General features: G+C 40.4%; 1 protein-coding gene across 3 annotated transcripts in view; it reads right to left on the reverse strand.

The window, feature by feature from the left end:
- Window positions 1-18,008, reverse strand: part of LOC123954111 (myosin regulatory light polypeptide 9) — a 34,270-nt gene that overhangs the window by 9,242 nt on the left and 7,020 nt on the right. Inside the window, exons 3-4 of one of the 3 annotated variants that reach the window (XM_046024835.1) lie at window positions 17,834-17,995; window positions 14,233-14,372 (exon numbers count right to left, since the gene is read on the reverse strand). In XM_046024835.1, coding sequence (XP_045880791.1) covers window positions 14,233-14,372; window positions 17,834-17,995 — 302 coding nt within the window. Of the gene's footprint in view, window positions 1-8,302; window positions 8,597-14,207; window positions 14,373-17,833; window positions 17,996-18,008 lie in introns of those variants that run through there. The other 2 variants (XM_046024834.1, XM_046024833.1) reach the window with 2 other exon arrangements.

Genomic DNA, 18,008 nt, shown 5'->3' on the forward strand with positions numbered 1-18,008 from the left:
AGGCCTGACCTTTCCCTTGGGCTGCAGACTCTTAATACCCAATAGCTTGTGAAAGGCACCCATTTGGAAAACCCGCAGATACTCATAATCAATGTGTTGAACACCGAATTCATTATCTTCCTGTTTCTAAATTTTCTTAGCTTTCTGTCTTCTCTCAGTTAATGACACCATCATTTACCAATTTGCCAAGCCAGAAACCTAGAGTCATTCCCAACTCCTCCCTCTCCCTGGTGAATCAAGCCTTGCTTCCTGAATATTTCTCAGGCTTGTTCATCTTCCTCATTCCTCTCCCATCACCCTAAACTGGGTCTTCATTATTTCTGTGTAGAATATTTCTATAGCCAACTAATCTATCTTCTTGCTTTTTCGTCCCTCTAAACTGCCCTTTACACTCCAGCCAGTGGTGTCAAACATATGAATATGACCTTACCTTTCTCTTAAAAATCTTCTTTGGCTCCCCACTGCATATAGTGGAAAATTTAAGTTCTTTTTTTTTTTTTAAGATTTTATTTATTTATTTGACAGAGAGAGATCACAAGTAGATAGAGAGGCAGGTAGAGAGAGAGAGGGAAGCAGGCTCCCTGCTGAGCAGAGAGCCCGATGCGGGACTCGATCCCAGGACCCCGAGATCATGACCTGAGCCAAAGGCAGCGGCTCAACCCACTGAGCCACCCAGGCGCCCCGAAAATTTAAGTTCTTAAGCACGGTCTACAAGGTCCTCCTTTCCATACACTAGAATGACCTCTCCAGCCTTATCTCTAGCCATTCTTTGTACATTTCCTTCAGCAGCACCAAACTGCTTTTATGGAACCATGCAGCTTCTTACCTTGTGTACTTCTGTTCTTGCTATTTTTCCAGCCCAAAAAAGTTAAGGCCAGTGAGAAAATTAAAGGTCTACTCAACTTAGGGCTCCATTACCATTTACTGAGTGACTCATGTGCTAGGCACATTATGTGCATTAAACTTAACATACCTGCTTTCAAATATAAAGAAACTGAAGATCGAAGCTATTAAAAAACTTTCCCAAGGTCACCTAGTGGCAGAGCTGGGATCGAAACCCCACTTATTAAAGGTTATTTCTACCTTTATATTATTCACTTTGTACTATATATTCTTCTAATCATTTTACCACAAAAATTTTAAAAAAGCTTTCAATACTGTCAGTGTAATCCAACACTGACCTTTAAAAAAAAAGATTTTATTTATTTATTTGAAAGAGAGCTGGAGTGTGTGCAAGAGAGTAGGGGGAGGAGAGAGAGAGAGAGAACCTCAAGCATACTCCCCGCTGAGCAGGGAGCCCCATGTGGGGCTCAATCTCACAACCCTGAAATCATGACCTGAGCCAAAATCAAGATGAAGACACTTAACTGACTGAGTCATCCAGGCATCCCTCCCATCCCCTTTTCCAATGATTTCTGAGCAGTGACTTTCCTCTGAATTCAAGTCCTCGAGTTTTCAAATAAATTCAGACAATAACTGGGGAAACCAACATAAAGAATAGAACTGCATAGTGGAATGGACTGTGTAATCTAGATTTATTTAAAGTGACAGTTTTTCCTACCAGTCATGGCCTTGGTTTGACATCATAAAGGCTTGAAACCTTGGACTGTCAAATTAATGTTTAACCTATACATGTTTAAGTGAAAACAATAATCAAACCCTACCCCTAAACTATAACTACAGAAAAAAATCCATATAGACCAGCATATAATGTAATCAAGAGCCCTCAATAGCAGTAAAAAATTCTCATTTCCTCCTCAAAAGTTTTATTTCATTATTTTGGTAAATTTCTCATATAGCATGAACTAAAGGTTATATGTACTGGTCACAGAGTTTACAAGAAGGGCGGGATATAGGAATACTGGTATATGTGGCTGTGGTGTCAACGTATTTACATAATAATCTACGTCTGCAAAACACTTCCAATACTGATGTATATATCAAACCATGGGCACGATAATCACTAATAAGCAGAAACTGCTTGTGAACTTCATCAGCCTATATGACTTTATTGGCTTTTATGGGGCATATTCTGGCAGCTGCCTAGGACTTAGACATTCCTTTGAGGCTTCTTCCTTTAAGTGTTTTAAGTCAGTTGGTTGCTGTTGCCATATGGCAAGTAAACATTCTCTCATAGCAGTTCACCTTCTGGTCTCAATCTTGGCTGCACATTAGAATCATCTTGGAAGTTTAAAAAAATTGATGCCTAGGTCCTAGTCTGCTCTAACCCAAACTGAGTGATGATGGGTGGGGCCCAGTGACTGCTATTTTAAAAAGTGCATTGGGCGATTCCATGCAGGAGGGTTGAGAACGAAAATTAACCATTTAGAAGGCGCTATTTATGTACTGAGTCCCTTCAGTTTTTTAAAATTTGGTTATTATGTTTCAATGGAGATGTTAGAGACCTGGATACTAATGCCAGTTCTGTCATTCACAAGTTCCATGACCTTGGGTCATTTTAGCTTTCCTGAGCCTCACTGTCCTCATCTATAAAATAAAAGAAGCAGATCAGAAGTCACAAACTGTAGCTACCAAACTATATGCAATTTTCAGGGAGGTTCATTTAATTTTCCCAGGGGTGATTTTTTAAAATGCCTTTTTATTTTTTAAAAGGTTTTATTTATTTATTTGACAGACAGAGATCACAAGTAGGCAAGAGGCAGGCACAGAGAGAGGAGGAAGAAGGCTCCCTGCTGAGCAGAGAGCCCAATGCGGGACTCGATTCTAGGACCCTGGGATCATGACCTGAGCTGAAGGCAGAGGCTTTAGGCCACTGCGCCACCCAGGCGCCTCTAAAATGCCTTTTTAGGTAACTGAATTAGTTTGCCAACATTTTAAAAAGCTGAATAGTTACTTTAATAAAAAAAAATTTCAGACATCTTGAAAAACTGTATAAGGGGTCACTTGACCAGCATTCCCAAGTTCCTGTAATAATGAGTATTCAGTGAGCAATTCCCACTACTCCCTACAGCTTTCTGTCACAGCTGGAATTTGTTTATGTGACTGAGAGCCTCTGAGCTCTGAACTTGTTCCTTGGCTGCAATGGTAGCCAAACTCCAAGATGGCCCTCAACATTTCTCTTGCCCTTGTGCAATCCCATCCAACAGTGAAAAGGGCTGACCTGTGTAGGGAGGTAAAATAATTTTCCTTCTACCCTTCTGACTTCTTGGCTGACACTTCTGTAATTATAGATTCACAAGAGAAAAACAGAAATTTACTAACATGTATATATAGGAGATACCCAGGCAAAAGCCTACTCTGAAAGGTAACTTAGAAGTCAGCTTAGACATCATCTCCAGCTAAAGACAAAGAAGGAAGTATGTGTGAGGGGAAGAGGCTAGTTGCAGAAGTTGCACAGTAAACAGGGTAAGGCTTGTCATGAAGACTAAAGTCAGGGCTTTCTCCACTGATAAAAGTCTAAAGTTGTCTCCAGAGGGTAATTCTTTGTTTTTGGAGGGGAGGAAGGACACTGTTGTATATTTATGTCCTGCTTTTAGGCAAATAGGACAGAGATCTTTTCTTTTGTCTGTTTCTTCAACTGCCTTCAGCTCAAAACAATCTGTATGCCAAAGTAGCTTATTTTGGAGTGGCATATTCTGCTACTGTTCATAACCAATAGGATATTGCAAAAATGATGGTGTGTGATCTTGTAATATACCTTCTGCCTTGCTCTTCCTCAAACTACTCAATCTGGGGCAAGCCACTATGGAAAGGTCTGTGTGCAGGGAAGTGAGGCGGCCCCCTGCCAAGAGTCAACACCAACTTGCCAGCCATGTGTGTCAGCCATCTTGGAGGCTGCTCTTCCTTCAAATGATTGCAAATCCAGCTGACACCTGGAATATAACCTCATGAGACTCAAAACCACTAGCTAAGCTGCCTTGGAATTCCAGACCCTTGGAAACTGTTTATTGCTTTTTTAAGGTGCTGAATTTGGGGTAATTGGTTATATAGTACTAGAAAACTAGTGAAGCCACTGTGTTTCCTTGGCCTCTTTAATATTAAAATAGGACAATGATTTATTTCAGAATTATGGCCACAGTCAAGTTTGTATTAGTAGGGAATTTTGATTCCAGGTTAGAAAATTTTAATTCCTTCTATTCTCCAAGTTCTGTGGGCTCTTCTTTTTTAAAAAAGATTTTATTAATTTTTAAAGTAATCTCTACACCCAATGTGGGGCACAAACCTACAATCCCGAGACCAAGTTGCATGCTCTACCAACTGAGCCAACCAGGTACCCCTCATTTTTGCCATTTAAAAAAGATTTTTCTAGTAATTTATAACCATTTATAACCATTCCATATAGGTTTTTAAATGTTAGCCCACATACTATTTACTTTTTAAAAAGTTTATTTATTTTTAAGTAATCTCTTCCCCAACATGGGGCTCAAACTCGTATCTCCTGAGATCAAGAGCCGCATGCTCTGACTGAGCCAGCCAGGTGCCCCTTAGGTGAGTGCCTCTTTGAACTGCAACAGAGTCACCACTTCCTCAACATTCCCATCAACACTATCTTATTCTTCTGATACCTATGCTGATTTTGCTAGTTCTTCTTGCTTCCTAATTGGAGTTTTTTCCAAAGATCTACTTGAACTATAGTGCTTTTCTCAGGTACTGGTTGAAAAATCAGGAGCATAAAGTTTCCTTTCAAAAATGAGGTAATTGGAGAGGGAAGAGGACCTGATTTTGTGAGCAAAGGCATGATGAAGAGTTCAAGTTCCAGCCAAGCTCCAGCAGAATGGTAGTGGAGGCCCAGGGTCAGGATGCTTAGGGCATCTCCTTTAGCAAGGCCAATTTGTAAGTAGAGGCACAAGGTGAGGCCTAACAGTAAATGAATGCAAAAAAGCACAGAGCAGTTCTGCTAAAAGTTAAGGTCATTTTTGATTTAATTCTCACGCTCAGCACGGTCTGTCAGAAACTTTAGAAATTTCTCATGGATTCCCATAGTCATTATTGTAGTCAAGACTAATGTTAGTGTTAATTAGAAGGATCAAATGACTGGATACATGAGCAACAGTCTGAAAACAGCAATCATAAGGAGAATTTAGTATATAATCAAGCCAGAACAGTTCACAAAATTAACCTCATATATTTAATGACATATCACTGTTTTTATACTGCATATTTAGGCCAGTATGTAATCAGTTCTATAAATTATTATATCTACTATTTCTTTTATAGAGTCAAACACAATTTTTACAGCTTTCCTCTTGGTACCAGCTAAGCTTTCCTCAGAGTATATGTATTTTAATATTTACCACATACATTATAATGCTTTAATTTTTAAATTACAGGTTTTATGATCATCCCAGCTGGCAGTAAACTTTCCATCCCCTGAACTCCCATATATTATTTTGTTTTATTGCAGTGAAATTTATATATGGTGAAATGTAGAGATTTAAAAATGAGTTTTTATAAATGTGAACCCCCATGTAACCACAATCCCAATGAAGTTATAAATGTTAACATCACTCCAGAAAGTTCTTTCCAAGTCAATGACCCTCTCCCATAGGCAACCATTGCTCAGATTCCTATAAATCAGAAATTAATTTTTTTAATTTTAAAAAAGATTTTATTTATTTGACAGACAGAGATCACAAGTAGGCAGAGAGAGACAGAGGAGGAAGCAGGCTCCCTGCTGAGCAGAAAGCCTGATGTGTGGCTGGATCCCTGGACCCCGGGATCATGACCTGAGCGGAAGGCAGAGGCTTTAACCCACTTGAGCCACCCAGGCGCCCCTATAAATCAGAAATTTATTAACTATAAATTAGTTTTGTCTGTCTTTGACATTTTTTAAAAAAGATTTTATTTATTCATTTGACAGAGATCACAAGTAGGCAGAGAGACAGGCAGAGAGAGAGGAGGAAGCAGGCCCCCCTCCCAGCAGAGAGCCGGATGCTGGGCTTGATCCCAGGACCCTGGAATCATGACCGGAGCTGAAGGCAGAGGCTTTAACCCACTGAGCCACCTAGGCGCCCCTGTCTTTGACATTCTTATAAATGGAATTATATTCTCTATTCCTGACTTCTTTCACCCAATATAATATTTGAGATTCATTTATCTTGTTGCTTTTATCAGTGGTTTATTCTTTTTTTACTGCCCAGTAATATTCTCTTGCTATGTCATTTACTTACACATTTTTGTGACCTTTTTACCTTGGATTGTATGATTTAATAGTGCCTTACACTACAGTAGGTGCTCCATAAATATTAGTAAAGCAAATACATACATATGCCTCCTTCCTATCACAAACAAAGTTACATATAATATATAAGGTAGATCCTGGATCTGACTCCCAAAATAATCTTTTCTCTATGGTCTACCCATGGTTCAGCATTAACTCTACTGGAGTCTTCCCCAGGAGATCCTCAACAAAACTTACCAGTTAATCCCTGTTCCATATCTGGAGGAAACAACGCTGATAATAGACAATAACGGAGTGCTAAATATGTGCTAGCCCTTGGTCTAAGCATTTCACATATATTAACATATTTAACCCTCTGAATTAATGATATAGGTGCTGTATCTCCATTTCTCAGATGACAAAATTGGGGCAAAGAGAATAAACAATTTGCCTACAGCCACACAGTTAGAAAATGGTAGAGTTTATATTTTGTATCTGTACTCAGGAAGTCTAGCTCCAGAGCTTGTACCACTGGCCCCTAATATCCTATATATAGAGAGACAGCTCAAATTCTCTATCATGAAAACATGGATAGCTGGTTGGGGGTACCAAGCAATGTCGCCACACAGCTAAAATGCAGAATAAGGAAAATACAAAAGGCGTTGGCAATGAAACTCATCCCCAGATACCTGATGTCTTTGAATCCTGGAAAAGACGGACAACCAGCCCTATTTACAGGCTCTTTTATTTCCTAATACCATGACCTTCACCTGGGGATCCATCCTTCAGAAGTTTCAGTTCATCCTATCCAAATTCAGCCTCATTAAAGCATAAATTAATATCAAGCCAGCCATTCTTAAAGTTGTTTCATTCAACAGAGCCTGAACAAACAAAAAGCTGTGCACTTAGTTACGAGGTCCAGCGGGGTCCACCTAATGCTTACAGAGAAAATGGACAGCACATGTGAATCCTTCAAGTGACCTTGGGCAAATTATCTCACTTCTCTGGGTTTCAGTTTCCTCAACTATAAAATGAAAGATCATCTATAAAACAGATAATCTATTTCACAAGATAATCTGTAAAGTTCTTTTGAATTCGAAAATGTTATGATTCTTCTCTTATCAAAAGACCATTCTAAATCCATCTTAAAGGCTGCCAAACTAACCCTCTAAACACCCCTTTCTTCATATTACTTCCTTTCTAAAGAATCCAAAATGACTGCCTAATGCCTCTTACATAATCTCTTATTTCTCGGTCAAGTTTTCAATACATCTGTAAAAACGCCTCACTTATTTACCTACCTACCCTTATATCCAGCTATTATTCATTATATTTCTTGTTCCATTCAAGCTAGTCTCCCCGCCCCCCAGCCCTCCCCGGCCTCTTTCTCACAAAACACAATTCCCACCTTTTCGGGTTTTAGTCTTGTTACCTACCTCCTACCACAGATCCTGCCAGAATTACTTAAGTTCTACCTCCTAGAGCTAAATCCAAGGTCTTCAATAAGGTCATGATTCTTTCTCCAGGAAATCTTTCTTAACTTTTGTTATTCGTCCTTTTCTTCAATCAACACGAATGAACAAAATCTTTACAAGATGCAAGACACAGCGAGAGTTACAACTCCTACGGAAATCATTACATTTTCGCCTGTACCAACAACCATACACTCCGACACAAGTGTTCTAACAGTTTCCTCCGACACTTCATCTAAGGCAAGAGGCAGGCACCAGTAGATTCCTACGCACCAAAGCACCTAGCACCATGTCGGGACACAGAGCAGGTGCTCAACACCTTCATCGGCCGACTGGGCCCGCAAGGGCAAGGCGCTGGCAGCGGAGCCTCCGGGCTGTCGGAGGCACCAGGTGCGTGAAGTCAGCCGGGTGACGCAAGGGCCGATCTACCCTCTGCTGGGGACCCAGCCACCTCTTCCGACAGGGCGTCTCCCCAGCCCGGCTTCATCTGCCCGGCCGCTGCCCGGCCTCTCAACTTCCAGGCGGAGGCCGGGCTACTGCCAAGGCCTTCTCGCCCACCCTTCTCGCCCAACCTGACAGGTCCCGCAGCTCCCGGCCCCCGGCGTCCCGGCCCCTTGGGGCGGGGTCCCGGTGGCGGGCGCGAGGCCGGAAGGGAGGAGGGACGGACGCGACCCGAGGGGTGTCGTGCGCGGGGGCGAGTGCCACTCACCGCCGCCAGACACCAGAACCCGGGCTGCCCTACGTGAGACGAGGAGCGACGGCGACGATGGTTAGGCTGCGGCGCGACAGTGGCGGCGGCCGGCACTTCCTGCCTGGAGAGGTGGACCGGAAAGCGCACCGGAAGGCGCGGCTCGATCCAACTCGGGACGGGGGGGATGCGAGAGGTGTTCTCGCTCAAGACCAAGCGAAGCGCACTGTGTGGGCCGCGGAGCCGGGCTAGGGCCGGCGAACACAGCCTGGCCTTTAGTTGTCTTTTGTAGCCTGTGGGACCTGCTGCTGCATCCCCCCACCCTTGCGTGCGGCTGTAGTCCCGCGGCCCGCCCTCCTCCCCCGCCCGGCGCGGCGAGTTCCCGCGGCCCTTCCGCATTCCTCGGCTGCTGGGCGCGGGTCCGGTCTTAGAATTTGACCCGGTGGGGCAGGGCGGGGCGCGCTGCGATCTCTCAGGATTTGGGGGTCCCCCGGCGCCAGAAACCGCCCTCCCTAGACTGTCAGAGTTAGCACGGGGAAGTAAAGCTCGCGTAGTTCCATTTGAACTTGAGGTAAAACAAGTGATTGTTTAGGGTGCGTCCCACGTAATACGGAAGGTAAGAGGGCGGCGGCCGGGCGGACCCTGCCTGCTGGAAAACCCTTTCTTTTTGAACTGGGCTCCAACCGGAACTTTTCTACTCTCATATTTTAAGGTTTTCCGCCTTACAGACCACGGCCAGCCTATGACCGTTTCACTCCACTTCCCAACCACCAGAAACTCTTATTCAAAATACTTGCTTTCCATTGGGTCGATAGATGACAAAATTGCACACACACACATACTTACAAGCGCTCACACATTATAAAATGTTCTTCATCAAAACAGGAAACCACAAAGCTACATTATTCAAGGTTTGTTCTAAATAGTGTTTGTGCCCATAACCTTCAGTTCCCTCACATGGAATAATAGAGATGAATAGCACTATTTCTGGGTAATGGAAAGTAAGTCAACTTAATACCAAACCTTTATTGAGCACTTGTGACTGAAAGTGTGACAGATGTTGGGGGGAGAGGAATAAAAATGCCTTTTATATTCTAGAAGTCTTTGATAGAAATTCCTAGATAGTAGGAGCGATGGATTCAGTATTCTATAGTAGTTCTTAAACAACAGCACTGTAAGCAAAACCTGGAGGGCTTTGTAAGATTCTTGAGCCCCAACCCCAGATAGTCAGATGCAGTAGGTGGAGGCTGGGGCGTTAATTTACATTTCTAATAAGCACCCTGGGGATGCTGATGCTGTGGTCCTCATCTGAGTAACACTGTCAAAGGTCCAGATCATTACAGAATTATTTTTCCTCATAATTTGAAAAGCAATTTATGAAGTCACACCTGGTTCTAAAATATTTACTCTTTCCCTTGGCTTCTTTGTCTGCTCTTTGGTTCAATAGTGTAATTTTTTTTTAAAGATTTTATTTATTTATTTGACAGAGAGATCACAAGTAGACAGAGAGAGAGAGAGGGAGGCAGGCTCCCCGCTGAGCAGAGAGCTGGATGTGGGACTCGATCCCAGGACTGAGATCATGACCTGAGCGGAAGGCAGCGGCTTAACCCACTGAGCCACCCAGGCGCCCCAATAGTGTAATTTTTTAATTCTACTCGGAATCAAAAGATTTTGGCTTGCTTAGGTCTATGTCGTAGAGTTCTTCAAGAGGTCTATTACCATCCCATAGCCTTCATCTTGGCCACCTTAATTAAGACCCTGACTGTACTTTGACTTTGATCTCCATTATTTCTTTATAGAACTGTGCTTTTCAGTATAATAGTCATTAACTACATGTGGCTATTTAAATTGAAATTAAAAACTCTATCCCTCAGTTTTATTAGATATATTTTGTGCTCAATAATTACAGTCACATGTGGCTAGTGTCCGTATTGAAAGTACAGAGGGGATTTCTATCATCACAAAGTTCTACCGGAGAGCCCTGTTCTAAACCATAATTCTAGGGTATACTGTTTTCTAGATTCAAAAGAAAAACGTAATATTTATTAACGAAAAGCTGAATATCTTCATATCTAGCATTTAGGTAATGGCTAATTAAAGCATATCCTTGTCAAAGATAATTGTGGTCATTGAAAAGAATGGTTAAAAATAAAAATGGTGGCTATACCAAAACATGAAAAGTAAATTAAGATGTATTAAACTAAAAAACAAACTCTGTATTTATTACAACCATAAAATGTATGTGGATAAATATACGTTATGACGTTACTTGAGTAGGGAGATAGAATCTAGGGTAAAAGGATACAGGGACTTGGACATTCAAGAGCAAGTGGAAATGGGAGAAGCAGGATTGGGAAAACTGGGCATTTCTTCCATGTGATGAGTTCTGGCAATGCTTTCAAGGACAATAAAAAGCCACGTTTCAGGGAAATCAAGAAATTACACACTTAAGGAAGATGTAGAAAGATACAAGTCTACATATTGTATCTACCCAGGAAATCTAAAGTGAATTATTTGATCATCTAGTTAGTACCAGGAAACTAATAGGCTTTTTAATGTACTCTCATTCAATCCTGATTATAATCCTTTAGTATAATAAAATTCTAGTTTGAGCTAATTTAGTATCAAACAACTATGGAACTTTCTCCTAACCTCAGCCTTTTATTCCAACTACCATTAAATTCCTATCACCTACCCTTCTCTCTTTTAAGGGGGAGGAGTATTGATTTTTATTTCTCTCAAAGGATAATCCTACAACATGTGATCTAGGTTCTATTCCTTCCTATCTCCTGGATATGATTCATTTTTGTGTCACTGATTGTTTCCTCTACACCTCCTCCGTCAACAGACAGGTTTGAATCTCTAAAGGTGAGCCCTTTGATTTTGCTGTTTCTTTAAGCTTCTCTTCATTGCCATGCTGCAGACCCTCCATTAGTAAAGAGAACAAGAATAACTTTTTGAATACCTACTGTGTGCCAAATAATTTAGCTTCAGTGTTTCTTATTTTCACAGCGCACTTGGAGGTTATCATCCCTGTTATATAGGTGATGAAACTGAAGAATGACCTGCCCAAGGATACAAAGCTAGCCAAGTAACAGGTGAAATTCACTCAATCAAGTCTGGTCCCATATTGCTTTTAGTCACAAAAAGTACTACTTTATATATTAATAGATTATGTTCCTATTATGAACCAATAGCATTTCTTCCATTTTACAAATAGGGGTCCAGGGAATTTAATTTATTTAAGGTTACAAAGCCATGTAGAAAAAATGGGATTAAAATGCAGATTGGCTTGATCCCTAAACCTAGGCACTGTCTGCTATTTTATGCTGCACTATGGATCCTGCATTCAAAACTCTACCTAGGGGCGCCTGGGTGGCTCAGTGGGTTGAGCCTCTGCCTTCGGCTCAGGTCATGATCTCACGGTCCTGGGATTGAGTCCCGCATTGCGCTCCCAGCTCAGCAGGAGCCTGTTTCTCCCACTCCCTCTGCCCCTCCCCTGCTTATGTTCTGCCTCTCAGATAAATAAAGTATTAAAAGAACAAAGAAACAAAACAAAACAACCACCTCTACCTAACAGAGCTAGCAAAGGTGATCAATAACTTGTCAAATCTAGTGGCCCTATAGTAAATTTTACTATATACTCAGCTTTTCTATGATTTAACACTGATTAACCTCACCCTTGAAACTATTCACTTGATTTCCACAATACTGTTTTTGTGGCTTTACCTTTTCAAGCCCTTTTATCATCTATCTGATCCTTCTTACAACTCTTCTGCACATCCCTAACCTAGGTGTTACACCTGTTGTGTCCTTTTTTCCTTCATACTTTATAGGAAATGATTGCCTTTCCTTTTCAGAATATGATTTTACTAGTCTCATATGGTTTGGCTTTCTCCCTTTTCCCCCAGTAGCACTCATCACTTCCTGCTCTTGAGTCCTATGCTCCTTGACTGACTAAAACTTGGACCCTGGAGTCCAGTGATAATATAATCATAAGCAGGTGGATAAGGGACGCTACCAAAGTAGGTTGGTTTCATGAGAACTTTGGAATGTAGGACTTTTTTCATGGAGACTGGTTTTTTAGTCAAATCCATGTTGGAGTTAGATGCTTTAGTCTTTTCTTGGCAATTATCTTTACTTAGGTAAAACCTAGTTACTGTGTAGAGCATGCTGTTACCATATTAGGAGACTTATTTCATGCATGGGAGACCATTCACTATTCCTAATGAAGCTGATTCTTTGAGCAGTTATTTGAAATGAAGGGGATACTGCCAAGAGCACATTTTAGTAGATGAGACCACATTGTTTCTGTAGTGGAAACAATGTTATTTGGAAATTTATTAAAAACTGAAGTGACCCATGTTTTCAGTTGAAATGGAAATTCAATTCAACAAACAAGATTTTAGCATCATGGCTATGAGCCTAGGAAAAATATATTTTCCTTATCCCACTGAATGAAATTCAGAAACACATAAAAGGCAACGAGTTAAGGGAGGTGCTAAGATTCTAATCTTGAAGGGTGCAAAAGCAGTCTTGTTACTAGTCTTTCTACTTCTGCTCTATAAAGCTGGCTGCACCAGATTAAAGGATCTAGATCTAGCTCACCTATCCTGCTGAGTGCAAAGGTCTGCTGCCTTGAAGGCATTCAGTAATTGTTTATTGAATGAGGTAATGGCTTTGTCCAAGGATAGTCTTGTTAATAGTAGCATAAAACATAAAGTTGTTAGAGTAATTGTCAATTACTCATTTTTGTAGGCCATCAACTCTTCTCAGCCAGCTTTTTCTTGCAACATTTCAAGGTCTTTTTAAATTCATGAATATTTGAAAGTTAGATTTTTGAAGCCTAAAGCAAATGAAACTCTATCACTTCCTGATTAACTTTGAAATAGTCCTGCATTTCTGCAAATAGCAGAAGTTATTTTTAGGGCTGAAATAATGATCTCACTTTCCCAGGCATGTAGCTTCAGCTGTTTTGATTGTGGGCAGGTCAGGAATGTCCAAAATTCATACATGGCCTCATGGTGACTCTCTGCATAAACAAACATGGTATTTCAAGAGGGACCGTTGTATTAAAAAAGAAACTACATGCAATAAAAAATACTGGATTGTATTTCCAACATTTTGAAATACAATACAAAAAAATCTTTTTAGTAAGAAACATTCCATTGAACCTTTTGGGCCTAAAATAGTTTAAAAATTAGGACAAATTAAAATTACACTCAGTGGCCTGGTCTAATTTTAAATGACATGAAGGAATGCACAAAAGCTTAGAACAGATAAGGAGGGATGTTGACAGGCTATGTTAAACTTTAGGGTTTAAAGCTACCAAAGCTAGCATGTCTGTGCAAATTCTATAGAAAATTATTTTTAAAACTGAAAGACAAAGCACAGGAACCCCAATTAAGGCAGTTAAACTGGATTTCTTTGGGAGGGAGAGGGAATATATAGTAGAGAGAGGATTGTTAGGGAAACTGGAAAAAATAATGGAGAGGTCTAACAACCATGTCATTTTCTAGGATTTTTCTCGTTTACCCTTCCTTGGAAGATGCAGCTAACAAAAGCCGATTTTGGTAAATAAGTTTTAAACAAGTAAGTTTTTTATCATAAAGTTTAATTATGGTTCAGAAAAAATTGAGTGAATAACTTTCTCTGAAAAAATATACTGACTCTGTGTAGAGTGCAGTTATTTTGGGAGGGGGCTGGTAAGTTAAATTGCCCTTTTTCTATTCTGAAAATCATAAAAAATCCTATTTCCAGTATGATTATAGAGATGCATGTGCCCAAAATGGCTGAGAATAAATACAACAAGAAAGGCAAAAGCTGCAAAGCTCAGGGCATGCAACAGACTCTAAGAGAAAGTCTCAGAAATACCCAAAGTGGCAACAAGGAATTTTGGCTGGAATCTGAAGTTCTTTTCAGTCATCTTTGTCTTTTGCTCCATGTTTAAGGATGCGCGTGAACTCAATATAATTGAAATTTCCCTTTTTGTCGATAGGCGCTTCTCTGTACAGCTCATCCACCTCCTCATCTGTAAACCGATCTCCCATGGTTGTCAGCAGCTCTCTCAGGTAATCTTCCTGGATGGTGCCTAAAGAAGAAAGAACTGGGGATCAGAATACATACTACTCCTGAGAACACAAGGAACATTTACACTTGAGCAAGTGTATAGTTCATGTTAAGAACTATAAACACGCAAATATAGGAAATATGGGCTCTTCACATGCTTAAGCCAGCCTCAGCAGACAGCTGCCTAGCTCTACCATCCTGCTCTGCTCTATCAACTTCTGTCCCCAATCTTCATAATAGGGCCTAAATCTATACTTAAACAACAGTAAAGTTCGATTAAGGAATCTAAGCTTCAGGGTTCCTTAAAGTAGCATGAATGTTTACAGTTAGTCTTTTTTTTTTTTTTTTTTTCTTAAAGTAAGCTCTACGGCCCCTGGTCACACTTATTCTGTAAGCAAGTAACACTGAATACCATTATCATAAACATCAATAAAGTGCTTCAGTAGAAAGAATACTGGAGTCTTGAGGTCCAGTTTTTTGTTTTCAAGATTTTATTTTTAAGTAATCTCTACATCCCGTGTGGGGCTCCAACTTATACCCTGAGATCAAGAGTCACATGCTTTACTGACTGAGCCAGCCAGGTGCCTTGAGGTCCAGTTTTAACAAGTTATGTTACTTCAGGCATTTCACTTTATCTGACTGTAGGTTGTTGGGTTTTTTAAATATGTACAAAGAGATTTTTAATGTTTTTTTCTTTTTTACAAATCTAATTTAAACTTTATAACAAATACAGCCAGGCCCTGAGTGTGTAAAAACATCTGAGTATATATCTGAGCATTAACTATCACAGACACTGGGCTAGGATTTGGGGATGTGGAATGCTGAGTCAAAAGGTGTGCTTTTTACTCTGGATTTGTGATATCAAGATTCTCAAAAGATTGGATTATACATCAAAATCACGTAGGGAGCTTAAAAAAAAGCCCAGATGCCACTCTTGATTTATTATCTGGCATTGATTTTTTTTAAGATTTTATTTTATTTTATTTTATTTTTTTAAAGATTTTTATTTATTTATTTGACACAAAGAGAGATCACAAGTAGGCAGAGAGGCAGGCAGAGAGAGGGGATGTAGACTCCCTGCTGAGCAGAGAGAGCCCGATGCGGGGCTCGATCCCAGGACCCTGAGCCGAAGGCAGAGGCTCAACCCACTGAGCCACCCAGGCGCCCCTTAAGATTTTATTTTTAAGTAATCTTTATACCCATGGGGCTCAAACTCATGAACCGGAGATCAAGAGTTGCATACCTTTCCAGCCAGGCACCCCATTGGTATTGATATTTTTAAAAGGCTTCCCAGGTAATTCACATCGTGATGGAAAACTGCTAATGTACTAACACAAAGCTGACAAATGACCAAGCACAGAGATTTGAAATCCGTAATGTAAAAAGAAAAATCTGGTAATATTCTTTTTTTTTTTTTTAAAGATTTTATTTATTTATTTGACAGAGAGAGATCACAAGTAGCAGAGAAGCAGGCAGAGAGAGAGAGGGAAGCAGGCTCCCTGCTGAGCAGAGAGCCCGATGTGGGACTTGATCCCAGGACCCTGAGATCATGACCTGAGCCGAAGGCAGCGGCTTAACCCACTGAGCCACTCAGGTGCCCTCTGGTAACATTCTTGTATGTGAAATTAAGCTAAAACATCGACAATATATTCCTATAAAATGAGTTTTAAGTAGACGGTCCATTCACAAAAGAAACTCTAAACTTACAGGGTTTTTGCTAATTCCATTCTACATTTTAAAATGTTTCTCAAATGTTAGACTTCTAGCTTGTAGAAATAAATCCTCATCTCCAACCATGTCATTCAACTATCACATAAACCTATCGTCGACTATGTGTGAGGAGGTGTGGTAGGTGCTAAAAGGGGTTACAAAGATGGGAACCTAACTAACTGCTGAAGACACAGAGCCTTTGCTCTGGGTGTGGGGAGACTGTGATGATTGGGATTAAGTACACAACTAAAATAGAAGGTCAGGAAGAGAGATAATAAAATACTTCAGATGTGAAACGAAAGGAGAGGCTTCAAGTTTTCTTGGGACCAGGAGAAAATAGTATAAAGACACAAGTAAGACTCTATAAAGAATGTGATCACTGAGATGAGTTTGAATAGGTTAAGACATTTTACTCTTTTATGACTTTATTCCCTTCCATTAAAACTGTAACAACTGCTCACAGTCAAAAGCTCAATCAATATAGAAGTGCCTTTAGGAGAAAAAAAAGTAAGTTTCCTCTGCCTTTCCCTCCCCACACCCAATCCTTTCCAGGTATAACTGTTAAGAATTTGAGTTTTAAGAGGGAAGAGAAGGTGATATGATGAGGAAGGCACAGAGCAGCAACAGTGGAGAGAAGTTAGGACAACAATGCATAGAAGAGCTTGGAAGTTGGGAAGATGATACAATAGTCAAGGATGGTATACCTGAATAGGCCTCATGAGGCCATACTGTGTGTAGAGACCAGGCTTCCAACAGCAGACTGCACTTGGACTATTTCAGATAGTTCAAGTAGGGGTGCCTGGGTGACTCAATTGGTTAAGAGTCTACCTCTTGATTCTGGCTCAGGTCATGATCTTGGGGTCATGGGATCAGGCCCCACATCCAGCTCTGCACTAGGCATGGAGCCTACTTGAGATTTTCTCTCTCCCTCTCCCTTTGCCCTCCCCGCCATCCCTCTCTTTCCCTCTCCCTCTCTAAAATAAAATAAGATAAAATAAAATAGTTCAAGTGATATGTAACTAAAGGGTGTGCCTCCCTTCTCAAAAAACATGCAATGTGAGTTACTCCCTTACGTGTCCCTTATATGCACTTCTGCCAAAGGATCAAGCATTTATGTAGTTAACTTGGGGTTTTTTAAAGAGTTAATTCTATGCCAGCAGTATGCTAAGCACTTTATATATAAATGATCTCACTTCCTCATTTCATCCATACAAGAACCCTATGAGGTAGGTAATATTACTGCCCATTTTGTAGTTACAAAAACAGAGGCTTAGAGAAGTTAAGTAACTTGCCCCAAATCACACAGCTATCATAAAGAACAAGCATATGAAACCAGGGAGCCTGATTCTAGAGCAAAAGTTTAGATAACTAGATGTAAACAATCTGAGGGCTGAGAGGTACCTGATAAACAAATACAGGACTGTACTGGGATCGTGGCCGATAGCAATTCAAACTTTTTCCAAGATTGCTCTGGTGAAAGTTATTCATTCAACACAATTACTGAGAGACTAACCCTTGTGGAGTTATTCTAGTAAAAGGGTAACATAAGTTTCCTAAAGAAGTTCCAAATATACCTATTAAATTGTAAATTAAATATTTACGGGTAGAGGCAGTAAAATGAGTGATTAACATGCCACAGGAAAAGCCTGTCCCTAAAACAGGTATGATATAAACCTGAGGGTATTATGTCATCATAGTTCAAGTTATTATATGTTTTAGTTACCACAACCAAAAATTAAATCACTTGGTAATTAAAGGTTACCTCAGACTTACCAGTTGCTTCTTCATCAAAGCAAGCGAAAGCATTTCTGATGACATCTTCCGGATCTGTGCCATTTAACTTTTCACCAAACATAGTGAGAAACATGGTAAAATTTATGGGCCCGGGAGCCTCATTCATCATGGCATCCAGATACTCATCAGTTGGATTTTTTCCTAAATAAAAAGG

Source organism: Meles meles, chromosome 12 (assembly GCF_922984935.1).
Source record: "Meles meles chromosome 12, mMelMel3.1 paternal haplotype, whole genome shotgun sequence".
Classification (NCBI taxonomy): domain Eukaryota; kingdom Metazoa; phylum Chordata; class Mammalia; order Carnivora; family Mustelidae; genus Meles; species Meles meles.